General features: G+C 38.1%; 1 protein-coding gene across 1 annotated transcript; it reads right to left on the bottom strand.

Moving 5' to 3' along the window:
- Positions 1–9,810: 9,810 nt before the first annotated feature.
- Positions 9,811–19,749, bottom strand: SLC30A1 (solute carrier family 30 member 1). Its single transcript, XM_032215919.1, has 2 exons — positions 18,777–19,749; positions 9,811–14,348 (listed from the first exon to the last, which is right to left on the bottom strand). The coding sequence occupies exons 1-2, from the start codon at positions 19,399–19,401 to the stop codon at positions 13,450–13,452; spliced, it is 1,524 nt and encodes a 507-aa protein (XP_032071810.1). The 5' UTR covers positions 19,402–19,749; the 3' UTR covers positions 9,811–13,449.
- Between the last annotated feature and the right edge of the window lie 330 nt (positions 19,750–20,079).

The following is a 20,079-nucleotide window of genomic DNA, read 5'->3' as shown; positions in this document are numbered from 1 at the left end:
ACACATCTTAACATTGCCAAGGTTGAGAAACACTGCTCTTCAATCTCCCCACTTGTTTAGTTACTTCCAGTATTCTCAGTAACATTTGACCTTAGATTGAAGGAAAGACTGGATTTCCTCAGAGAGGGCATCTACCAACAGAATTCTGCACTCTGAAGCAATGTCCAGTCTTATGTTGGCTTCTTCTAGTCTTTTAAAAGAGTACTTAGATCTGTTTCTTTAGCATTTTTTTAAAAAAGCAATCAAAGCAGGAAAGAGAACCATACTTTCCGGTTATGTGTTGCTAGGCCGGTCCTAAACGAGTGCATTACAAATTATCTGCTGCTTCTTCCAAGGAGTTTTGTGTGAAGCTAGTTTTTATGTGTGTCTGCATGAAACTAGTTTTTTCTTCTTTTGTGTGAACCAAGTTTTTTCTTCTATGCCATTTTGCCCTCATCACAGAGTACTTTCTCATACTGCTGGCCATGGCTATTAACATTACTGTTTCCTTGGAATGTATGAAAGTTTGGGTGAAATTAGAAAGAATTCCATCCTTTTATCTGAGTCTGGGGAAGAGGTGGAATGAAATGGCATCTGGCATTGATGAATATCAGACATCTGATGTTCATCAATCACACACACACACTACAGCTGTGGATTGTTTTGGGGTCCACTGTATTTCTCCACACGGCTCTACAGCTGTTCTCCGAAAAATACTAAATCCACATCTAAAACTAACTCCACTGACAGGTTGGTAGAACAATAGAGGTTCATGGGATGAAGTTCACCAATCTACCTTACTCTTTCTCTGCTCTACTGGTCTGTTGGCTGAGTTCTTTATGAACATAAGTTTAGTGCTCTTTCAAAAGAGTGGTAGACTCATGTTTAGCATTAGTTCAAGTCATACATCACTAGCAAGATGAACCAAATACAGCCCTTCACTCCTAATAATGGTTCAAAATGACAACTGAGTTATGACCCAGCATCAAAGTCACCATTACCATACCACTTCCATAGTCACATGATCACAATTTGGGCACTTGGCAACCAGCTTGCATTTACAATGGTTGCAATGTCTTGAGGTACTGTGATCACAATTTGTGACTTTTTAAGTGGCTTCCAACAGAATAACAGAGTTGGGAGGGACCTTGTAGGTCATCTACATAAACCCCATCCAAGCAGGTGATCTTAGACCATTTCTAGCAGCACCAGATATGTTTCAAGTAGTGGGTTTTCTTGAACTGCCCCTTATTGGACAATCTTTCAAAAGGAAATTTTGGGACACTGTGATCAAATATATCACTGAATAGGTGTGCCCACTGGCATTATTACAGAATGAGCTCTTCCATCCCCCCCCCCTACAATATTAACTCTTCAAACATCAAATGTGCCATTACTTCTGCATCAAACAACAACTAACACTTCTTCTTGATTGCTGTCTTCAAATCAGCATTTATCTTGCTTAGCTTATTTTGGTTATCACATTTTTCTCTATAATTATATGGAACATATATAGGAATACAGCAAAGTGTTTTGTGTTGCTAAAATGGCATGTGACATGTTAACATATTCCTGTACCATAGATAGGTTGAATGTTCATTTGAACAAATGTCTGCTGTGTGTGTGTGTGTGTGTGTGTGTGTGTGTGTGTGTGTGTGTGTGTGTAGTATATTTAAATTTCACAATTTTTCCAAAGGAAGACAGTGGCAGATGATTCCCTAGCCCTTAAGACAGCAACTAAATAATCAACTTTGTGGACCTAAACAGGCATTGAATCTAGGAGCTCAGTCCATAAGGGAGTCCAAAATGCTAGTACAGTTATTACATGTGTGAATAGTCTAGGCTGTAACTGTCCCTAGTCTGCAATAAATGTTTTCATCTTTAAGGAACTGATCAACATGTTTATTATTAGAGAATAGGGGTTTCTTGGCAAGCTGGAAAAATAGAATCCATTTCATTATGCCTGCTGAATTTTAAATGAAGTAATCTGTTACAAACATCAATAGAAAAATCAAAATAAATTCTCTTTTTCAAATTCTGTTCATCCCAACCTTGAACTCGTTATGTTACATCTGTAGATCATTTCACATGATTTCTGACTTGTGCAAAGACTATTTGAAGTGGTCAGCTTGCTGGACACATATCACTTAGAGCAGTATTAATAATCAGTTCAAATATACTCCCAAAAGCGGTTGGAGTATTTTTGAGCTTCCCAACTAACTATTTATTGACTCTTGACTATAATCTATAAAGCCAATAGAAGTGGGGGACATGCTAAGAGTAAGTTGAAAGAGGAAGGGCTTAGAATAGAATACAATAACAGAGTTGGAAGGGACCTTGTAGGTCTTCTAGTCCAACCCCCTGCCTAGGCACTACACCACTTCAGACAAATGGTTATCCAACTTCTTCTTAAAAATTTCCAGTGTTGGAGCATTCACAACTTCTGGAGGCAAGCTGTTCCATTAATTAATTGTTTTAACTGTCAGGAAATTTCTCCTCAGTTCTAAGTTGCTTCTTCCTTGATTAGTTTCCACCCATTGCTTCTTGTTCTACCCTCAGGTGCCTTGGAGAATAGTTTGACTCCCTCATCTTTGTGGCAACCCCTGAGATATTGGAACACTGCTATCATGTCTCCCCTAGTCCTTCTTTTCATTAAACTAGACATACCCAGTTCCTGCAACCATTCTTCATATGTTTTAGCCTCCAGTCCCCTAATCCTCTTTGTTGTTCTTCTCTGTACTCTTTTTAGAGTCTCCACATCTTTTTTACATCATTACAGCTTAAATTTGCATATCTCAAATAAGCCTCCCAAATTCTTAAAATGGCCATATTTGTCTGCATCAGTGTTTTCTATACTTCGCAACTTTACAATGTGTGGCTGGGAAATTCTGGGAGTTCAGGTCCACACATCCTAAAGTCGCCAAGTTTAATAATACAGGTCTACTTGGATCCAAATGGGGCAATTTTATATACATCTCCTCAGAAGTCTTACAATTTCAATTTACAACTTACCACCACTGTCTACATTGACCAAAGTGCAAAGTCAGAGGAAAAGACACTCCCTGAGACATCTCTGCTATGAACCATATAACCTAATCAGGATTCTGTTTACTTAAAGCTCACTGACCATGAGATAAGAGGCTAACTCACATGTCATCAATTTTATCTCTTAACAGAAATTCTTGACTAAAACAGGCACCAAAAACACTTGTTAGGATAATCCAATTATAATATAATAGGAAGGGGGGGCGGGGAATTCAAAATAGTTTCAGATTAAATTCTTAAAATTAAGAGCAGGAGGAGAGAAGTAACAGTAATATATCAGGCCTTCATTAGGATTAACAAAAACATCATATACAGTAGTTGCAAATATTTGAGTTCATCAGCACTAGTTAAACTGCAATCGCTGACATAGAACTGAACATGGCAACAGTGTTAATGGAGTTCTGTACTCTTAGTAACTATGGTTTAATTATTGTTTTCAACTCATATTTCTTTTAAAATTTAATTCCACTAATATAGGAATATCTAATTTTCCTTACCTTTTTTTTCCTGACTTACAAGGAACTCCTATGTTGCAGACAATAGTTATAATTTATACTTTGCTTTTCCAGCAAGGAGCTTAAGGCAAGGAACCACATAATTCCTTTTTACAAGGATTTTTTTTCTTATAATTTTCATATAAATCCACCTAGTCTAGACCCTAAGTAGACCCTATTTCCATCGTGGTACAGAGATGTCTATAAGAAGCTGTTTGGCAAGGCACACCCTCAGCCTCACAGCTGTCACAGCTGCTCAGCACCATAGCTTTCTCTGCGGATGAATACAATAGCCTGAGAAATAATGATTTTATAGCTAAGAGGTTGAAAAATACGGTTCTCTTGACAATTTACCAACTCATCTCATGCTGGTTCTGAAGACAGATTCAGCTGCACAAACAAGAGTTGTTATATTTTCTGGCGGGAGAACAGTTGTGGGTTTCTATGCTCAGCACTCTCCAGAGGGTTTGATTTGTTTTGTTTCCATTAGCAGCCAATGAAAGCTTTTTTTTTTTTGTTCACCATGTCATTTGTTAGCTCTGCAAAGTTACATAAGGTTTAATATTTAAATCGATAAGCCTAGTTTTCATAGTAACAAGCTCTTCCTGCTTTCCATCTTAAGATCTTTACAATCCACATGTAGCCATTGTTCTTTCCATCAAACTCAGTGTCTTTTCCTCTTGTCCCTTTTTAAAGAGTTAAATCTTCAACTTATACCAAAGAATTCTAGGGAAACTGAAAGTCTGCTCTCTCACTCATAAACCTGGTTGCCTCCATTAAAGGCATATATGTTGCTGCTGCTTTTGATTATCTTCCTGTCACTGGGGAATCCCATCTTTTTTTTATTAATCAGTAGCTATTTTGTTTGTCAGGCATTTCTTTCCTCCCAATTACCTTTGGGGGGAAATAGGTTTAAGGTCAAAGGGATGAGACTTCAAAAAACGTATCTGCATTCTAAACTGTAACTGCTAGACCGTTTGCTGGCTGGGGAATTCTGGGAGTTGAAGTCCAGACATCTTCAAGTTGCCAAGGTTGAGAAACACTGTGCTAGACTCTCAAATGGTAGATTCAGGAAGAGAATGTTGATTTCAGTGCTTATTTAACTGTCAGTGGAATGGATTTCTATCCCCTGCAATCAGCTAGGAAGATTTTTTTTTTTGCCAGTGATTTCATGCATTCACACACTTTCAAAATAATTGGCATTTCTTTCCTTTTTCCTGCCTTCTCGACCACTCACCATGCTCACCTTGCATGTGTATAGATTAATGCAGCTAGTGAGAACCCCACACATTTGGGTCCTGCTTGATCTTGCTGCCAAAAGCCAAGCTGTGCAATGTTGACACAGTTATGCAGACTGAGGAGCAGAACTGCTGAGTCTGGCTGAACAGCCCAGCCTTTAGACCTTGTACCTGCATGCTCAGCACCTAGGAGAACCTGTGGCAGATGAGGAAAAAGTAAAGCAAATTTTGTAAACACTTGCCATTTTTGAAAATGCCCCTGGTCCATGGGTCAGAATCAGAATGTTAAGCTATTGCTTCCTTCAAGACACACATATACTCATATACTCAAGGGATTTCCATTTTTTAAAATGTGCAAGTGGTCATGTTTGTGAATAATCCAAGATATATTACTCAGTAGTTGTGGCAAGGGTATAATGCAGGGGTTGGGTTGCTGCCGGTTTTACTACTGGTTCGCAACCCTCACACAGGTGCCAGACATGCGCTGTGTGCACGTGCACTGCTCAATGTAAATTGTTCTTCGTGCATGCGCAGAACAATTTACAGTGAACTGCGCATATGAAGTCACTGAAAAGCAAAATGGCGGTGGCCCAGCAGCAGCAAGGGAACCAGTTCGGGATTGTGGCTGGCCTGGGTCACTGCTGGTTCTGTGACCCAGCCCTGAATTCCACTACTAGTTCGGCTGAACTGGGCCAAACCAGGAGCAACCCACCTCTGGGGTAATGTTTGCTAAATATTTGAGCTAAGCCAGCATATAAATTACTTGTAAAACAGGACTAGGAGAAGACAGGATGTTACTCTGTTTTCCTTCTAAGTTTTTCCTTTTCACTGGCAGACCAGCAATTATCTGATCATTCCAGATGTGAAAAAATTGATTTTGTTGAGCTGATGTTTAAGCATAGTTGCATACAAGTCAAGCTACATGTCCTTGAAACCCTTTGCCCTTGCATTACTCAATAAAGAACATGGTTCTTTCCAAGATTATAAATGCAAATTGACTTAATAAAGAAATGCACACCCAGTTTAGAATAGAGTCACTTATAACAAGCATGACAAGTTTCAGATTCCAAAATACATAATTGTAAGTTAGGGTTATGTCACTCTGCATTTTGCAAAGATTGCATAACTAGCTTTGTAGCAAGAGCTTGTGTTGCAGTAGTCTAACCAGCCTTGTAATAGGACCACAAAGTGGTGGGAAGCCCATCCCAATTCATTCCAGGCTTTGAAGTATGAACTGAGAAAAAATGAGTTCCATTTTCTTTTTATATAACATGAAGAAAATGTAAATGTTTAACAATACCCATTATACAATATTTGCACCAAAATGGGGTGAAATGCAGAAAGTTTATAAAGCAGTTAAAAGGGGGGGGATTGATGTAGGTCTTTTTGAATTACAGGTAGTCTTTGATTTATGACAACAATTGAGCCCAAAATTTATATTGCTACTGACAAATTTGTTAGGTGATTTTTACTTTTCTTGCTACAGTTGTTAAGTGAATCACTGCAGTTTTTAAAGTTAGTGACACGGTTGTTATCCCACAGTCATTATGCCTATCCTTGGCATTTGTACTTTGCATAGCCTATTAAAACATATACATCCTCAGCCACTTTTCATTAGGATCAAATTGAAATGGGGAAGGTAATACTGCTTAAATGGACAAAACAAAATACCTAGGTACAGTATGTTATTTCCAATTAAACATATTATATAAAAAGGAAGCATATGGATTCTTTGTTTTGGAAACGGTGGTAAATAAACTAAATAAAACTTGTCAAACTGGAGAAAAATCACCAAAATAAAAGACTAAAATAGTTGTGTCTGTGTATATGTAGTGAAGGAAAGAGAAGACATGGGAAAAGAGAGGAATAGGAAGTTAAATAACAAAGTAATCGAAGGAGGATTAAGCAAGAAAAGATTTTAAGCCAAGAACGAGGAAGTTAAACTAAGAAAATATATTAGTTGATTATCTACAAAACAAATTGTTAGTATACACGTAATGCTCAGAAAGAAAATCTGGAGTCACTATAGAATATAATTACATTAAAAATAAATAAATACCCATCTATATCCTTTTTTCATTTTTCTAATTTACAACCACTCCATTCTTTCAAAAATCTGATTGGAATGACCCAACTCATCTTTTCATCTACCAAAACTTAACAGTCATCTATATTAGTAGTTATTGATATCCCAAACCACCATAAACCTGTAGAGTTCTTATTTAGAACCAACCAAATTGCCTACTGTTACTATTGACACTTAATTTTACTGTTCAGTTTAGCTTCTTGTGAAAAAATTCCTTTCATTTAATTCCAGGACTAGTTTCTACGAAAGACTCAAGTTTTAACATTGTGCAGGGGGGGAGGGATCTATCCCAAGAGTGATTTTTTTTATGCTATTCTAAGTGTCAGCCAAAAATCTGTCTTTTCTCGCAGTAACTGGACTTGGGCCATATTCAGCTTTAAATGCAATTTCTGAAATACAGCCCAGAAACAAACTGCTCATCAATATATAACAAATAATGTGTCCCAGCCTGAAGCCCCAAGTATATGAAGTCACTCATCTCCTGGCTACGTTGATTGTAAGTGGGTTTTGGGCAGGGGTATATTTTCATTTTAGTGCATGCATGTTTTTAATTTAATCATTATCCACCAACCAGAGTCATTGAGGTAGGCAGCTATATAAATTGGTTAAATCAATCAATCAATGTTATTGTTTGAATGAGCCTAGAATACAGGCTGGTTTATTTGGCCAAATAATTCCTTACCCATCCATTGTAACTTCATTTCAGCTCTACTAGTCAATTACAACATCTTTTGCAAGGTGGGGGGTACCTTGGAGTCAACTGGACTGCCTGAACAAGTCCCTGGAGTTTTCTTGACAAGGTTTTTCAGAAGTGGATTGCCATTGTCTCTATCCTGGGGTTGAGACAGAGTGATTGGCCCTAGGTCACCAAGTTGGCTTTATGCCTAAAGCAGGACTAGGATTCAGTCTCCAGGTTTCTAATTTTATGCCTGGCTCTTTCAATCCTTTAACATAGTATTAATATATTATTCATACATAACCACTTCAATCTGTTTTAAGCTTCTATTTAAAGTGTTTGCTTCCTCCTGGTGTTATTTAAAATATATCTTATTCTGCAGCTTTGGTGGCATTAAGTTCACAAATCCCTTCAGATTTTTTTTTCAGGGAAGACTCACCCAGTTTCTAATAAAGTATTAGCACCTACTTGTTTACTGCTTTCTTTAGCATTGGGTGTACTTTCAAAATCCCAGGACTCAACACAGTATTGCATCTACAATATTATTATAACTGTATTAAAAAAAACATGATTGTGCAATTGAAATTCAAAATAAGTATACCTGGTTGCAAATAAACATTACATTTGCATTTAGAATCTCTAAAAACAAATGCACCTCCCAGATCAGCAATTAATACACACAGGAAATTTAGTGTTGAGGATGGGATGGCTGATATTGTAGAGCTGTTTCATAAATCTTTGGGACATCCCCATTCGAAATATTGTGTTTGCTTCTGATCACATCTTTAGATCTAGAACTGGTGTCAAACTCATGTCGTCACATGACATATTGTGACTCCCCCCCCCCCACTAAAGGGGCAGTGGCGAGCACAACGCACCCAGCCCACAGGCTGGGAATTTGACACCCATGATCTAGGTGGTCAAAAATACCATCCTAAATGAAGACAAAAACTCTTTGTTGGAGTTTTACAGAATTATGGAAAACATTGGTTTCGTATACTAAAATTTGGAAATATCTAACAAATGGATAGTAAAGTTTCAAAATGATTTAGAGATGCATTATTCAGTTAATTAATATAAGCTCTGGTTTTCATTCTTCAACTCCCAGAGCATCTGAAAAATCAAGATAATCCTAGCCCCCATGCTAAACTGAAAGGTGTGACACACAGACACAAAAAGGAATGGCAGGAAAACTGATGAAGAAAATAAACTCAGACACATCTTTTCAAGTTAGTCAAAATTTATAATCTATTGCAAACTAAAATCAACCTGGAGAAAATCTCTCTACGCAGATGCTAATAATACTGACTTGATGACACATAATGGAATTGCAAAGTAAACCATTTATATTTGTTTTCCCGAGTGTTAAAAATAAGGCCTCCTTCAGGTCTAAACAGGTGCTAAGTCACCACATATATTTCTTTGAAATGATATGGAAGGAATTTGACATGGTATCTTCTGAGGTTTATTTCTCCTTTATTTCACAGCCTAATCTATAATCTTAAATTTTCTTGGTGACATCCCAAGTACTAACTCAACCCAATACTGCTTAATGTTTTGGATCTACCATCATCAGCTAGATTCTGACATCTGCCTAGACTCCAGGTACTGTAAAGGTGACTACATTTCTGATTACATTTTGTACACCGACTTGTCCAATGCAATAGTCTATTGATTAGTCAGATCTATGGATCTAAGCGTGCAGCTGGGCTTGAATGATCATTTGTGTCTTGACATTCAAAATTATGAAAGCAGAGTTGAACCTAGATATTTGGACAGAAGACAATCAGGAAATTCCACAGCTTTAGATTAGTTGGGACTAAAAAACTTGACAAACATTCTCCTTCCAGCTGGATTGGTGCTTGAGATGTTAAGATAAAATAAAGCCTTGTGTACACACTCATACCGATTCTGCATTTAGCCAAACCTCCATTTAAATAGCTAATGTTAATCCCACCAAAGGAATTTTAGCAAGTGAGAGAGATGTTAAAGGGGAGAGGAAGACAAAGGACTGTGCCAGTTATCATAGTTATTTAACAACATTTATTTCCTTCTCAATCTTTAGTTTATATGCAAAGAAACGCCACAGCAGAAGCTCATTGTTATCGATAGTACTGTAATCAATACAGATATCCCATCTTGATCTCCCAAACAATGATTTCAAACACAACCCCTGGAGTGCAAAAGGTTGTCTCCCTCCCTACAGCAGAGCATGTGGATTTGGAGGCTATGCTCCAGAACATTTGAATATATAAATTTAGCAAGCAGAGAGGAAAAAATAAGGCTCACATATTTCTAAAACATGGAAGTAGTCTTCACATGATCAATTTAATGATGTAACCCAAGTTCATACAAATGAATGAAAGCTCCCAGTATCAGTAAGGCTACAATTGGTTTAACATAGAAAAATGAGAATATGATCAAATACCTTATTTCAGGCACATGAAGTATTAGTAGCGTTCAATCCACTAAGAGGCAATGAGATAGTGAAAGATAGAAACAATCTACATTATAATATTCGGTAATTGTTCTGTAAACATAATCCAGAATCCCAAAAATGCTACATTGATGCTGTTGGGAAATTAAAGCAGCATATTTAAATATTCTACTTAATACCCTTACATATGCAATAAATGTTTGATAAAACTTTTAAAAAATCAAAAAAGGAGATGCAAAGTTAAAATGATTTCCCCCTTCAAGGAAAAGTATCAAAAAGTGCATTTATCCTCACTGTTTCCCACTAACTCAATGTACTCAGTACTTGCTTCTCTCCAAAACAGACCCCTGCTTTATATACAGCAAAAGTTTGTCCAGTGCTCATGGCTAACAGAAAGGCAAACTTTAACAAAGAGATTTGGAGCGGTAGTTCTTTCAAGTAGTTTTGAAGCATTTGGCAAAGCTTTCGGTAACACTTTTAAACATTGTCCTGCTTTAGAAAGGCATATTTCTTTCTTTTACAGGCCACTCCTTCAAACACTTAAGTGTGTGTGTGTGTGTGTGTATATATACATACATACATACATACACACACACACACACACTATAATTTCGGGGGGGGGGTCATGTGAAATCGTAGTAAAATAGACTCATAGAGCAATCTCACATTTATTGTACAATGGATAATTATCACAAAAACACATATTAAACAGAATGTGTTCGTTATCACTGGTGTAACTCTAATTGAAACATCCCCCCTACATACGATGCCAATCAGGAAAAAAAAAGAATTGCAAAATTGGCCCCATTATTCAATATAATCATATTCATAAAGAAAGAAGCATCCTGTACTTAAACCTATTCAAGATGTTCAATTTTATTTAAAACATAACTAGGAAATGACCTGGCTAATATTCCTGAAACGTTACCTGTGAAAATAGACATGATACAACATATTCTGCCACAAAAAGCTGATGTATAATTAAAGAGAACCAAACCTGACAACTATTTTCCTATTTTATCACTGTATTAACATCTCAAAATAGTAGCTAAACTTCATGCTTTACTGAGATGGTGCAGCAGTTTCTTTTCAAAGAAGGAATAAAAATCAGAAACAGCTCATTACTGTATATTCCATTGTGTATACAAACTAATCTAAATAAAACCAGCCAGTTCATGCTAAGAAGTTAAAAAGTGAGGCTTGTAATTTTTAATGAATACAAACTAAAGCATTCAAAAATTACGAAGCTTTAGCTGTAAGACTTCTAATTTATAATAGTTTTTTGTGTATTCATACATACATACATACATACATACATGCTTGCACATTTCTAGTTCTGGCTCTGTGAATTTTATTATCCATAGAATAGAAAAACATGAGATTTTCAAAACTTTTTTTTTCAATCAGGCTACCAACATGAAAATTATACCACACAATTATTTCATGCTTGGAATGATGTATGGAAACTAATTATGAGTATTAACAAGTGGGCTTTAAACAAAACACAAATGTTTTCCTTATATTTGATCATTTTAGAAGTAAAATGTAGCACACCATAATGTTAACTATGCAATAGTTTCATTTTGTAATATAAAGACGGACTGCAAGACTTACCACACCTGCATTCTTTTTTTGTTGGCTTTTCTCTGTGTTTTAGAATCTTTTAACTATTGGGGGGAAATATTAATAGTGCTAAAAATGCTTCGGTATTGACATTAATGTCAAGTGAGAATTTGCAATCAGCCCTACTTTGCAGATTAAAACTTGTAACCAGTGGAACCATGTTTAAGAAGCTAGAGGTTTATAAATTCACGTACAAGTGACTTAACAGAATTGTGACACTCTACTTTATTTTACAAAGTATTTTGTGGAATTGCTTTTAAAACCTTCTAAATATAAGACTGAATTAGGCAGGAATTGTGTCGGACTATGCAAACTGTCACAGATTAAGAGTACTGACTGAAGGCTGTTCAGACATCACAATAATCATTCATAATAGTGTCCAGCAATCTAGTGCTTTCAAAAGGTTTTGAACTAATTTATCCCATTGCTCTTAACTATTGGGCATATTACTATAGATGGTCCAAATCATCTGGAATATAGTAGGAGAAAATGGATTTACTACTGTATAATCGAAATAAAGATTTTCTCTCACATGCTTTCTAGCTACCTCTCTTATGTGGCCAAAAGAAAATCCAAAAGTAGTTGCTTCTATTTTGATAAATCACTTTTTGGCTTTTTCAAAGCTGACAAACTATGGCTAGCGGTAATCATATTTTTTTGTAACAATTCCATCCGTTGCTTGAGTTTTTGAATTCCCTGAATGTTATTTTGAAAATAAATTAAGATAATGGTTTAGGATTTGGGTAGAACACTAAAGTGAAGCTAATAAGCAAAAACTTATCATTAGTTCTCATGGATGGGCTGGACACAATGGGTGTGCCCACCAGCTCCACGTTTGCTGCAATTCATTCCCGGTGCACAAATAAAATGTACCATGATATCTGAACCAGTGCTGCAGGCAGCAATTTTGTTCCATCGGCTGCTGTCTAGAATTCACTATGAATTGAATAGTTCAAGCGAAGTAATTTTATCCAACAACAAAAATAAACGGTTAAGTCATAAATATATTTACAAAAGTAAGAAATATATTAAATTTTTAGCAAATATATGCTGATGAATTTGATGTTATATTTTTCCTTTTTTTACTTAAAATTATGAGAAGCAATCTCTCTATTCCAGTTCACCACAGATAACACTGCTAAGACAGAGACCAGCTCTGGCTCTCTAGTCCCAGCAAACTCTATTATAGAGTTTAAATTTGAAGATTAATATAATAAGGAAGAAAGGAGAAAAGAAGTGTAACCTATTTTTGTCTTACACCTTACAGTCCAGGTGGAATGCAAGTCATTTTCCAATTCATATTTAGTAAGCTAATGTCACAGGCCCAATTCAAATATGGGATATTTGTCAATGGGCAAATTTTAAATTGTTATTATTAATGCTACATAATATATTTATTTTAAAATAGTATTCATTTTCATTTAAGAGGAAATGTAACCACCTGCTAAGTGGTTAACTTTTTGAAAAGATTCTGTCAAGTTTGGTGTCCTCTCCCAATAGTTGTACTTTTTAAAAAGGTCACACACACACACAAATCAACAAGCAGAAAGAACAATCCCAATAAGAAACTTAATACAAACTAATTTCAGGGAAAAGGGGATTATTGAAGAATCATTTTAATTTTTAATTCAATTCATCAGGCATAAAGTTGAAACTGGTTCTGCATTAATGTTGTGTCATTTAGCCTCAAGTTAACACAAACGTTATGTTGTGTCAGGACGGCATGTTCTTTTCAACAGAATTTCACTGTGGTAACAAAGACAGAACTTCAATAACTACATTTCTTTGCAACTTCTTTTTAATAATAGTCTTTTTTCCCTTGCAATTTATTTGTAGTTGAAGCCATATTTCATTCAGCATAACTTTAGAAATTACAAAGATGATTCAAACTGTTTGTTGGGGTTAGGCTCTGCTTCTAATTTTACAGCAGGTGTGCATTCTGATTTAGTCCTTCGGGCTCTGTGATGTGGAGAGTCAATAAGTATTTCGGAGCAAGAAATACTAACTGAAGGGGACTTTTCTATCTTCTTTCCCATAGCCTTTTCCACAGTCCCACAACACTGCTTCAGAGCACACTGGGTCCTGCAGGGAAATTCACATTTACTCACACTTTCTTCAGAGCTTACAATGGCAAATTCAGGCTGAATGGTTGTTGCATGTATCCCTTCATCATGAAAAATCTCCTTAATATCTTTTGCCACTTTCATGTAGGATTCTGGATCCCTACATTTTATATGAGCAGTGCCAATTATCCTGCTTCCTGCCAGCTGCCAAATATGCAATTCATGGACAGCTTCTACATCTTCCAGTTTACGGAGTTTCTCATTTAAAGAGCGAATATCAATTTGCTTAGGAACAGTTTGCAAAAGAATAAGAGCAGATTCTTTAAGCAGAGGATAAGTAGTATAGAGTAGAATGCAAACCATGATCAGACAAAGTGAAGGATCTAAATATAGAACCCAACAAGGACCAGCTACAGGGATTTGGTCTCGTTCCAGTGGAGAAAGCTGAGTGAAGTTTGTACAGGGGTCATTAACACAAACATTGATGCAATCCCCAACCTCCGGGCATGGAGTCCAATAAGAGTAAAATATTATGGCATTCACTACTACAATAACTGAACCCAAGGCATCTCCGAGAACATGAAGGAACACTCCACGCATATTGAGCTGAGCACTGGTGTCTTCGTCCATCTCCATGTCTATAGAGGTGTTACTGCTAATATTTCCATTCGGTTGCAGTTCCATTTGGCTGTCTTTTACTACATCACCTGCAAAGACAAGAGCAATATTGTTATGCAAATATGAAATCTGTGATTGAGTTAGCAACATTATATTAATGTAGTCAGTGAAGGAGATCAATTAAATATAGTAGTTTTCTTAGCAGAAATCTGGATTCAGAAGTATTTAAAGTATCATGTCTGCCTTCTGATGACATTAATGATCTCTTCAGGATTCTAGAACAGGGAGCTTCAACTTTTTCATAACATGGACATATTTACACCATGTAACAGAAGGCCCAATGTTAATGTTTTAGCAAGTAACCAAATTAATCTCCTCTCCTTTCAAAACATTCAAATTTTAAGTGGTAAACTAGAATAGAATGTTATGCAGGACTGTGGTGCATTCCTTTTTAAGTTGGACAAATGGTTCTCCTCTGAGTCCTGACATTAGCTTCAGACCAAAGCTTGGAAGCAACAATCACCAATCTAGTGCTTTCAGGATACTATAATCCCCAGCTACATTGTCAACTGTCTTAATAATTAAGGGAGTTGGCTATAAATTCTGAAGAATTTCACACTGGGAAAGACTGCTTTATGATTCACAGCCAATCTCTTTGCTTAAGCACTCATTAGCTTTCCTAGATTTATTAAACTAATTGAGGCAAAATTCTAATCATCATAGTTAGAGATGAATAAAATGAAAATAATATGTAGGCATACACTGAAAGTTTTGGAAAAACAGCTGAGAAATTTGCTATTTTCAAAAATCTGTTCTCTTGAGCATAATCAATTTATTTTCAAAAAATGAGACCCTCATTGTGCGTATCATACATACACAGAAAAACTATCCCTTCAGATACAATAATTTACATATGCCTGAATGCATACTCACATTGACATATCAAGGATGCAGTGGAAATTAGCAGGCAAAAGGAGAATTGTTTAAAGAAAATGAAAGCCAACTCCCTCACTGATAACCATGCTAATATATGGGAGTTCAAATCAAAACATCAGAAGAGCATGTTAGCATATCCTGACCATCACTATATACTGTTAAATGCAATGACCGATACAACTGGTATTCATCGCTTTTCACAGGTGGAATGCAAAATATTCTGGATTTTGGTATCAGGTTTTGCTTCCAATCACACTAGTATCCTAAACTAATTCACAATGATCCAGAAAATGATTTTCATCAATGTCTCTTCTTGTAAAACATAGCACTATTTCCAGTGAATTGTCCCCCAGAAGATGGGGTGGAGGGAAGGGAGACAAACTTTTCTATTCAGGGAAGTTTGGCAGTTTCCGAACTTTATTTCTGTTTGCTTTTCAAGTGATTTTGAGAAGCAAGAAATCCATGGCTGGCTCCAATGGTTGAGAAAGAGAAGAAGGAGTAAATCAATTTAAAAAGCTGCAGGGAAATTAAAGAAAGTAGTCATTGTTCTTCGCTTTAGCTAGCCCCCATGTGGTTAGGCTGGATTATGGTGGAAAACCACCTGCTATGAATTAAATAGATAGGAATAAACTAGAGGCACTTTCACATGTGCACTATGCATAATCGCATATACTCATGAACCTGACTTGTCAGTCCCCGAGGATATGCTAGAAATGGACTTGATCTGCTCAAGCCCCATCACAGACAAGCCTTAGTCACAGTGCCTAATTTTTAAAAAGTGACAATTGAAGCCAATGAAAATAAAAAGAAAATTGCCAAGTGAAAAATATTGCACACACAAAAATACCAAAAACACTGAGGATGAAGTTGCTACAAAAAAGGTCCTGAAAGAAGATAGGTCATTTACATTACAGAAAGCTAATAAAAAGAAAAAATATAATGAAGCACCATCATCATCTGAGAAAAATCTACACTCAAAATCTCACAGTTCTGAGCTTCCGAAAAAAGTTGTTTATTTGAACATCATATAACAGACTAAATTTAATTTGTTTCACATCAAATAATACTGTCCAAATACAGCACATGCTGACTATAGTAAGACAAAAATGCAAAACATATAATAATTACTGTACAGAAAAATTTGCATTCAGTATTTTTTCCCCAGAAAACCCACATCTTGGGGAAGGAACTATATAAAACTGCAGGTTGAACAGGAGAGAATGAAAATTGCCTTTTTGCCCCCACTCTCAGCGACATTCTAAATTTGGATAGCAGCATTCTGCAGGCAAAAAAATAAGCAATTGTTTACATGCTGGAAAACAAAAAGGACAAAACAGTCATTATATGAAGAGAGAGCATTTGTCTGTGTGTTGTATTACAAAATGGGTTTTAAGACTAGTTATGTTGCAGATGCTGATGAGAAGAATGCTATTGGCTCAATGACTCCAGCAATGTAACCGGTGGAACTTGAATCATCTCCCACACACATTTCATTAAATTGACTCCACCTCTATAATGATTTTTACAACTCCCAATGGTGGAGATCAAGAGTTATGTGTAAGGGTGCTGAAAACAGAAAGTATATATGTATTAATATACCAGGAATGCTGTACATATGTGCTCCTAGCTAAAGATGTGTGCCTAAAACTGTCAAGCTTTAACAGCCACTACAGGAACTTCTTAAGGAGACATGTTTATTCTTAGAACCAAAACTCCATGAATAGGGTTTGGAAGACAAACTACCATGATAACAATGTTATCTTCAGGCTAAGAGTTATTCCAACGGAACTATTGCCAGGGATCGTTTATGCTTGATCATTTATGTCATCTGAAAAATATAGTTTAAATAATCTGGGTTACCCACAAATCCCATAATTCTGAAAAGCATTTCCAGCATCATCTTCCCAAGATAGAACTAGTTTTTAAGTGGGGGAGGGAGAGGGCAAGTACAGCTGCAAAATCACACTGGATCTTATTGCATAAATGAGCCAACAATGATCCCAAGGCCAAATGCAAACTTTTAAGAAAATTAGTTGCTTACATAAATAACACTGATGCCAAGAGATGAACAGATTACCAACCAATCTGCTTTAGGAATTATAATCTCAGAATTGATTAAATTATGAATAAATCAACATTTCTATATTAAACTAAATTACAATTATAAACTATAGAATATTACCAGAGGAATTAATTTCCATGACAGGAAATAAGTTCCTCATCTTCAATGTAGCCTAGCCCTTAAAAGAACCATTCTGCGTTTATTTTATTATATTTATATTCTGCCTTTCATTTAGAAGAGAAAAGTGGCATACATAGTACTTGCATTTCCTATTTTTCCCAAAACCCATTCTGTGAAATATGTTAGCCTAAGAGGACAGCAACATCCCTAAAGCCATCCAATTAACTTCCATGGCAGAGGGTGGTGTAGAAATTAAGAGCAAGGACACACACTTGCTCTCAAATAACAATCCATATAATTTTGTCCCAAAAAGTAGATGATTTAACGATTAAATCTCTAATGACAACAGACTTAAGAAACTGATAAAATCAGAATAAATGCTGCAGAAAACTTATTGGTGACCTGCATTGATGGCTTTGCAATATTTTATGTTGATAAAAAAAGCTATAGACTACCTAATCGGGTAAAGAATGACAAATATTCAGTGTATGCTCAGAGAGAACTGCATACCAGATCTACCATGACAGCTGCTGTCTATGTATAATACACTTTTTAGTATAATTAAGTTCTATCTTAAATTTTGCTGCTGTAAAAAAAAAATCAACCAATTAGAACCAACATTACATAAAGACTACTAGGAAGAAAAGTGCAAGAAAAGAGGAACTCTGAAGTAATTCTCTTCTATACAAGGCACATTAATAATTTTAATTACTTTAAATTCACAACAACAAAGCTATCTAAAACCTTTCCCAGTATTTATTTTTCTGTTTTAGTGAAAGTGGGGTCCATGAACAGTTTTGTTCTTGAATAATTAATGACCATTTCCCATATTCTGGGTTTTCAGAATTCAACCTGAATTTAATTCAGATTAAAATAAAATGAAGTACAAGAAGCCTTCTCTTTATGGCCCAATGAAGAATCCTAGAAAGGCCTCTAGCAGTGTTTAAGATCGTAAGATCTAGGAAATGTAGTGAGCAAATGATATTAATACAGCACGTTATGGAGAAAAAGTTGCAATCTCCCAAAAAGAAAGATGCCCTAAAGTGTCTGCTGGGGCATGATGAGGTAACAGTAACCATGGCAGTGGGTTGCCAAGACAGTAAATTAGGGTCAGCATGGCACAATTTCAGAGGGAAGAGAGATCAGCAAAGGATAAAATCTCTTGCCATTGATCAGCCCCAGGGGGGAACACAATCCACTTTGGGTCAGCAGGGCTTGGTGTGTATGTTTCCTTTTACCACCTTTATTTGTACGGGCAAGACTGAATTCAAGCCCAAGGTTTTTTACTGGCTGAAGAAGAGCCCTTTCTGCCGCAGGCTCCAGGCTAGGTACCTCTGGACACCATCAGATCAGGGCGGAAGCCCCTCCGCATCCCCTCCCCACCCCACCCTCAGCTCACCCAGCTTCTCCAGGCTGACTCCATTGGAGCTGTTGAAATTGTCCACCAGGGTGTTGGTCTCTTCTTTATGTAGGTCGCCGGGAGGCGGCTCCGCCTTGCCGCCTCGGGAGCCGTTCCGCCGGTGGCTTCCCCCTCCACTCCCGCCGTGCGAATGGCCATGGCCGCCGCCGCCGCCGTGCTGGTGGAAGAGGCAGAGCCCCAGGACGTTGATGAGCAGCCCGGCAGCTCCGACGCCGATGACCACCAAGGGCTGTTCGATCTCGTGGGGCTCGGTGAAGCGCTCGATGGCTTCCAGGAAGATGGTGAAGCACAGGGCGGTCAGGAAGACGGCGTTGACCAGGGCGCCCATCACTTCGGCCCGCACCCAGCCGAAGGTGTTCTTCTTGGTGGCGCGGGTGCGCTGGGCGAAGCGGACGGCCACCAGGGCCACCACCAGAGCCATCACGTCGGAGAGCATGTGGAAGGAGTCCGAGAGCATGGCCAGCGACGACGTCAGCCGGCTCACCACCACCTCCACTACGAAGAAGCCGAAAGTCAGCGCCAGCATGCACATCAGGCGCACCCGCCGGCGGCCGTGCCGTCGCCGAGCCTGAACCGGCCGCTCGCCCGGACTCTCCACGCCCATGCTGCCGGCCTGGGGAGCCACTCAGCCGCTTAGCAAAGGCGCCGCTGCCGCAACCAAACCCGCGAGGGAAGAGGAGCGGGGTAAGCAGCACCACTGGTCAGCCGGCCGAAGGGCCCCCTCCGCCGGTGAAATCGCCCCTCTCGGCGCGGCTAGTAAACCACCGACCGTGCCGGGGCTTCTGCTCTCCCGCGGGCCAGAAGGGTTGCCGTGATCGTCACTATCGACGAACCGCCTCTCTGAGCTGCCGCCGCCGCGCCGTCTCCCTTCTATATAGCCCGCGTTCCAAGAAGCGGCGGCAACCACCCCACCGCTCTTTGCAGACGGTTTGAAACTAAACTTTGCACCCGAACCCCCTAACACTCCTTTCCACACGGAACCCCAGAGCCACCCGCCTCTAGGCTCCGCCTATCTGGATCTTCCTCATTGGCTACAACCCCGGCAACCGGGCGGCACCACTCAAACCTCCCGGCGGGATTGGCCCCTGGGGATAGTCTCGACAAACCATCCGCCGTGCCTCCAAACCGCTTTCCTATTGGCCTGGCTTACCTCAGGCTTTTCGTAGGTCCCGCCTAAAGGGCGGGGCGACCCCTTTGATTGGAAGAGATGCTCGGTCGCGATGTATAACATCCTATCAATCTCCCGCTTTGGAGCCGCCTCCGAAAGAGTTATTTTTTTTCG

Source organism: Thamnophis elegans, chromosome 4 (assembly GCF_009769535.1).
Source record: "Thamnophis elegans isolate rThaEle1 chromosome 4, rThaEle1.pri, whole genome shotgun sequence".
Classification (NCBI taxonomy): Eukaryota; Metazoa; Chordata; class Lepidosauria; order Squamata; family Colubridae; genus Thamnophis; species Thamnophis elegans.
Note: the sequence above shows the minus strand (reverse complement) of the source record. Positions and strands in the feature narration are given on the sequence as shown.

What these genes read in the sequence shown, in the direction of transcription:
- SLC30A1 (XM_032215919.1), bottom strand. Translation starts at nt 19,401, where the DNA reads ATGGGCGTGGAGAGTCCGGGCGAGCGGCCGGTTCAGGCTCGGCGACGG. An exon ending in AGTCAGCCTGGAGAAGCTGG is followed by an intron (nt 14,349 to 18,776) that starts GTGAGCTGAGGG and finishes TTGTCTTTGCAG; the next exon opens with GTGATGTAGTAAAAGACAGC.